The 5,608-nt window shown below is 33.8% G+C and overlaps 1 protein-coding gene across 1 annotated transcript; it reads right to left on the bottom strand.

Annotated features, from left to right (window-relative positions):
- Positions 1 to 3,893: 3,893 nt before the first annotated feature.
- LOC134244727 (tubulin polymerization-promoting protein family member 3-like) lies at positions 3,894 to 5,095 on the bottom strand. Its single transcript, XM_062726979.1, has 3 exons — positions 4,801 to 5,095; positions 4,448 to 4,605; positions 3,894 to 4,312 (listed from the first exon to the last, which is right to left on the bottom strand). The coding sequence occupies exons 1-3, from the start codon at positions 4,995 to 4,997 to the stop codon at positions 4,131 to 4,133; spliced, it is 537 nt and encodes a 178-aa protein (XP_062582963.1). The 5' UTR covers positions 4,998 to 5,095; the 3' UTR covers positions 3,894 to 4,130.
- Positions 5,096 to 5,608: the final 513 nt, after the last annotated feature.

Here is a 5,608-nt window from a genome sequence, read left to right as displayed (position 1 = left end):
CCCGATTGGTTTTGCCTACTTATCAAGATCTATTACTCATATAAGTTTGGTGTCTTCATCTTTTACCGTTTCTGAGATATGACTCGGACAAAACTTTTTTGAAAAAAGCGGAAATCGGACATAACTGACGACCGGAAGTGAATTTTGAAAAAATGAAAAAAACGCCTGAGCGTATTTTCATTCTCTATCATCCCTGAAAATTTCAGGAAAATCCGTCCAGCCATCTCTGAGAAATCCGATTTACAAGAAAAGGGGAAAAAAAAAATAATAAAAAGAAACAGTAGAATCACTATAAGGTCTTCCGTCTGAAACGGAAGACCTTAACAATATGTTCCCCAACTTCGTTTGGGGAACATAATAATAAGTTGGTAGCCATAGGGCGAAGAAGGAATGGCATGGTGCATTACTGAGGAAGTACAGAATATATTTTTATTGTAGTTTAGAGTATAAATTTTAGTCAGAGGAGACGTAATCTTGCAGAGAAAATCGCACATGTACTGATGCAGTAATAGCCTAGTGTGTGAACTTCATTTACTATCATCGTGTGCACGTGAATTCATTCATTCACGATTAAATTCGCAATATTATATTAGATATACTTTAATGTTTTATTTCTTTGAATGAATTTACGTGTATTTTCAAATTTATCACAGAAATTAACCAACCAACCAAAACAAAACAAACAGCTAGGCATATTGATTCAGTACAAAATGTACCAAGGCCACGATTCAACAACTTTTAAAACGCATTTTTCTGACTAAGAGATATCAAGAAACAAGTAATACTGGTATTGTTTAAGGCAATTTCTTCAGATATCAGTAATTCTCCAACGGAAACGCGTATTGTCCGAAGCGACTGGATACGATAAATTGTACAAGTTGCTTCGCTTTGACGCAAAAAGAGGCTCAACACGGGGAATCATTTCCTTTAAAAAATGTTTTTCTCTCTATCTTAACTTTTCTGTCTTCCATTACCAGATTTTAAGTTAATTTTCTTAAATATTTCACTCCTTATTTTGCAAGTTTGTAAAAAATACCGAGGAAGGATTATCTATGATTTTTAAATTTCTTTAACTTGGCTGGAGAAAATGTAAGAAGATGGGTCCGGTTTGTAAAACATATCCTTCGACGTCATTAATATTTTAAAGAGTTTTTAACCCCCCCCCCCCAAAAAAAAAAAATAGTCTAAAGTCGGATTAAAAAAAAGAATAGTTTTGTGAAAGGTGTTCATAAATATTCAGCATAATGTTAAGTTTTTTGAACTCCGTTAATAACAAACTTTTCTGCAAAAATCATCTTGAGCAGGATTTCACCTGTTCGTGAATAGAAGGAATATGGTTTCGTTTTGTACTAAGACTTTCAATTATAACATCAAAACGTTCTCTATATTATAAAATTCTTCTACAATTCTTTTTTTTAAGAGAGGGTGGATACCCACAACAGATAACTTAATTATAAATCTCTTTTTTTTTTATTTACAAAATCATAAAACAAATAATTATGAAATGTCTTTAATTTTATATATGTTCTGTTGGACTCGGTTAGGAACGGGATAGCAGAATGTTGTCGATGCGAACGGGAGGGGGGGGGGGCTTCGTAAGTCAGCATACATGTATATGAAGCTACCTCGCTGGCTAAAAATGATTTAATTTATTTTCGAATCCTACGCACCCAAGCTGAATCCGACTATAATTCATAGAATTGTTCATTCTTTTTTTAATTGGTTTAACTGCATTTCCTAATAAAATATTTATTAAGACATTCTCAATACAGTCTATAAGTAATCTATTCTCTTTTTAACATTTAGTTCGTTTGCATTTAATTGAATTGTAAAAGAAAAAAAAAGTTCTGGCACATGGTTTTATATCGTAATTCAACATAGCTTGCGTTTTTCTTTTTCTTTCCCTCAATGCATTTCTAATACTCCAGGTAACAAAGAAATTATAATTGTTGCATGTCTGAAATTCATATTAATATCCCTTCATTTTTTCTGTTGATAAAAATATTTTGTAAACGTTATGTAAAATCACTTTTTCAAATGCATTAGAATAATGCGTTACAAATAAACTATCATCGTCGGAAATCCCCCACGAGTGATCTCGTCTTTACTTATCACCCGGGGATGAGTAAAGATGAGATCATCCTTGGGTATCCGATAATGGTTAACTAAATGCTATAAAGAAAAAAAAAAATGAAAAATCATCCTCCAAAAATAATGCATGCATACTCATCGAGTCGAGAATTTCAGCCAATGTGTATACAATTATGTTTCCCGTGACTTTCCGCTACATGTAACTATAAATCTTATTCTTCTTACATTAAGTGGGGTCTCTCACATACGAAGTTAATTAAAAATGTACGAACAATGCATGATTAATATTTTATTTTACAATGAATTTTAGATTATTTACATCAATTGATTTTTAAAGTAAAATTTTGTACATAATGAGATATTTTGTTGATGAACAAAGAGAGAAATCTTTTTTAACGGTTAAAATAATTTTGAAATTATAGTCCGTCTGATGGAACGTTGAATAAGGTTATCAACTTCATGTATTTTGCATGCAACAGATAAAAATTTCCCGCCGATAATTGCTGAAATCTTGCCGAATCGGCGTTAAGCAAAATTCAATCAATCAATAATTTGTACCTGTATATTTACTTTTTTTTTATTTTTGTACATTATGGATAATAGACACTTGATGAAAAGACGATTAGGTTTTTAATAGGAGGGGGGTGGGGGTGATAATGTAAAGACATAGTGGCTAATTTTTTGTCGAGCTATCCAATTACAACCAAGCGAGAATGATGTGGAGGAAAAGAGGGTGTATATACGTGTATATGAACTAGCTTTTTGAAGGTGAATGTGGCTGCAGTAGAAATGGTTTAGGGGGAAAATCCTAATAAAATGAGCTTACTTTTAGACACAGGGCTAGAATCACACCATGTTTGATTTCACGTGATCACTATGTATATAAAGATGGATGTGAGTTTTTAATTTAACTTAAGAATAATTCTTGTAGCATAAATTAAGTTGTGATTTTATTGGCTGCATGGTTCATGTATTTTCTGTAAGAAACTAGGTATTTATGAGATCGAATTCGAATCCCTGTAAACTTTGACTCGATCTCACTGGTTCTTTTTTTCCTTTACATGGTGACTACGTAAAATCAAACATAGGGTGTTAACTAACTCGCATGCTTTGAGGATACAGGTTTTATCAAACGTAAAAGCAGCATAGTGTAGATCTATATTTTGTTTATTGGAAGTTCAGTTGTTCATAGAGACAAAGCTGTCGGTACGAAAGACAGAAAAGTAGAAATTAAAGATTTTTTTTTTTGGGGGGGGGGGGGGTGAGTATTCGCTTTTTAAAGTATTTAAAATACAGTTAACACAGTTTTTGGGATTGTACATCATGATAATCTGCTTTTGTCATTTATTAAGCAATTCTTTTAACTTAGACATGATGACCGCTTGGATTGCTACGCGTTGACAGGTGCCCTACCGAGCAACGGAGAATAAACCATGACGTCACAATTGAATCGTGAAAAAAAGCACGATATTCTCAGAGTTAATTTTGCAAACATACCCATTTCAAAATGCAATAACTTTGTTATAAATGAAGATATTTTGATTCCGTTTTCAGTTTTTGTAATGGTTTTATGTGGTCCACTAAAAAACACGAAAATCTCAAATTCAATAAATTTTGCCATAAGGTCGATTTCTATCCGACGAGGCTCACATGTTGGTACTTTGTGCTATAGCGTGGTAACGTGCAAAGTCCATGGGACATTGCTTACAACGCACTGGCGTGTTATTCAAAACACTTTATGTAAACAAGCAATGAATTGAGATGAATACTATTTATATCGCAAAAATGTCATTTGCCATTTGTTTCTTCATCATAAGGGAATAATTCTTTTGCACAAATCAAACATTTCTTTTTTTTTTTTTTTTTTTTTTTTTTTTTTTTACAAATATAGGCCCTAATTTCTAACCTCCGCATACATCAGGAAGGTGTGTTATTGCTTTACATCTAGAAGGTAGGACAAATCTGTAAAACGTTAGGCAGTATATGTGACTAAATATTGTATATGTTATAAAAGATAAAAATATGAGAAAAGAGATGCTTCAGTGTTTTTTGTCGTAAGTGCCTTGGTCTTTGTAATTGCCCACATATCCCGAGTCGTCCACCTTATCTACACGGCCGTCTTTGCCCTTGCCCTTTCCTGATTCGTCAAACCTCTCCTTGTGGGACCCAGTGTATTTGGAGGTATCCGTCATACGGTCAACTCCCCCGGTCTTAGAAACGAAGCAGTGATTATAATAACATTTTCAATCACTCGTACTTTACCAAAAACCTAGATAATGTAGAATTGAATATTTTGATAATATTCTGTATGTCTTGAACATTTTAAATCAATCTTCTAGTAATTGCCAGTAGAATACCGTTTGCTTTATTCCTGCACCGGATGTAATAATCTTCTCTGCCAAAAACTTCTCATGTTTTTTGAACTCTTTTGTTTTGGTGGTGACGTCATCATATTGGATGGCGGCTTCCGATATAAACTTCCTGATTTGATCCTTATTGTCAAGACTAATAGACCTATACACAAAATTCTTACAGTGAATTATAAAAAACATATTTTTTAAAATACAGTGTCTGATTCGCGATCTGTATGTCGTCAGAACATTCTACATAAGGCTATATTACAGTTATTACAACCGTCATGAAAAATCAATGATATCTTATAGGACTATTTTTTAGGCCTAATGAAATATTTCTGCAATATGGAATTACTTTGTAGTTTTGTCCATAACTTTTGGGAACACACTAGAGTCTATCCGGGTCTGGAGGGGCTTGGGCCAGCATTCCTTGGCCACCTTTCCCACTGTTTTACTGTCCATCTTGGCTGAGGTCTTTATCTGAGCCGTGGCAAAAGCCTTCAGTTTCTCAGTCAAAGCATCAATATCGTAGTCATCTCCTCCTGACGCCATCTTGTTGGTACAATCTACTATTGTGGGCTAGACTTTTAGTAGGCCTATAATTTGGCTAAGTTATGCATGTAAATTCACAAATTCTTTGTGCGAAATACGTTATGACGTCATATCTACGTCATAGTCCTAGTAAATTATTTTCTCAAGAAATAGATAGAGGATATCTATATTGTGTGATTTGATATTGGCTTTATCCAACGAGTTGAAATGGTGTATATATTCGCGAGGCTTGCCGAGCGAATATACACCATTTCAACGAGTTGGATAAAGCCAATATCAAATCACACAATTATAGATGTTCTATTTATCTCATACGACTTTCGTTTTAACAAAACTTTGAGACTTCCCCTGCGAAACTACATGAATGACTGCCAAAATCAAATTGATGACGTATAGAAACTTGATGACGTAGCACCGTTGATGTTTACATGCGTCGAGAGAAAGTAGATCGAGTTCAAAATTTAGAATATTTGCTATCTGTGTCTTTGAAAACATCATGTGAAAATTGCTGGAGCTTTACATCAAACGAACTTCTGACTGAAAGTTGTTAGAACTATGGGGATCGTGAAAATCAACTCTTTTTACGATGGCAGTACAAATCGTGAGCTAGG

The sequence above is a fragment of the Saccostrea cucullata genome, unplaced genomic scaffold (genome assembly GCF_032062105.1).
Source record: "Saccostrea cucullata isolate Sc308-1 unplaced genomic scaffold, CSIRO_AGI_Scuc_v1 ctg21401, whole genome shotgun sequence".
NCBI lineage: Eukaryota > Metazoa > Mollusca > Bivalvia > Ostreida > Ostreidae > Saccostrea > Saccostrea cuccullata.
The sequence above is the reverse complement of the archived record's forward strand: the minus strand, read 5'-3'. Positions and strand labels throughout refer to the sequence as shown.

Excerpts from the sequence above, each read along its gene's own strand:
- LOC134244727 (XM_062726979.1), bottom strand. The coding sequence starts at position 4,997 with ATGGCGTCAGGAGGAGATGACTACGATATTGATGCTTTGACTGAGAAA. Across the intron at positions 4,606-4,800 it reads GTTATGGACAAAACTACAAA|GTCTATTAGTCTTGACAATA; the intron begins GTAATTCCATAT and ends TTTTGTGTATAG. Across the intron at positions 4,313-4,447 it reads TGCAGGAATAAAGCAAACGG|TCGTTTCTAAGACCGGGGGA; the intron begins TATTCTACTGGC and ends ATAATCACTGCT.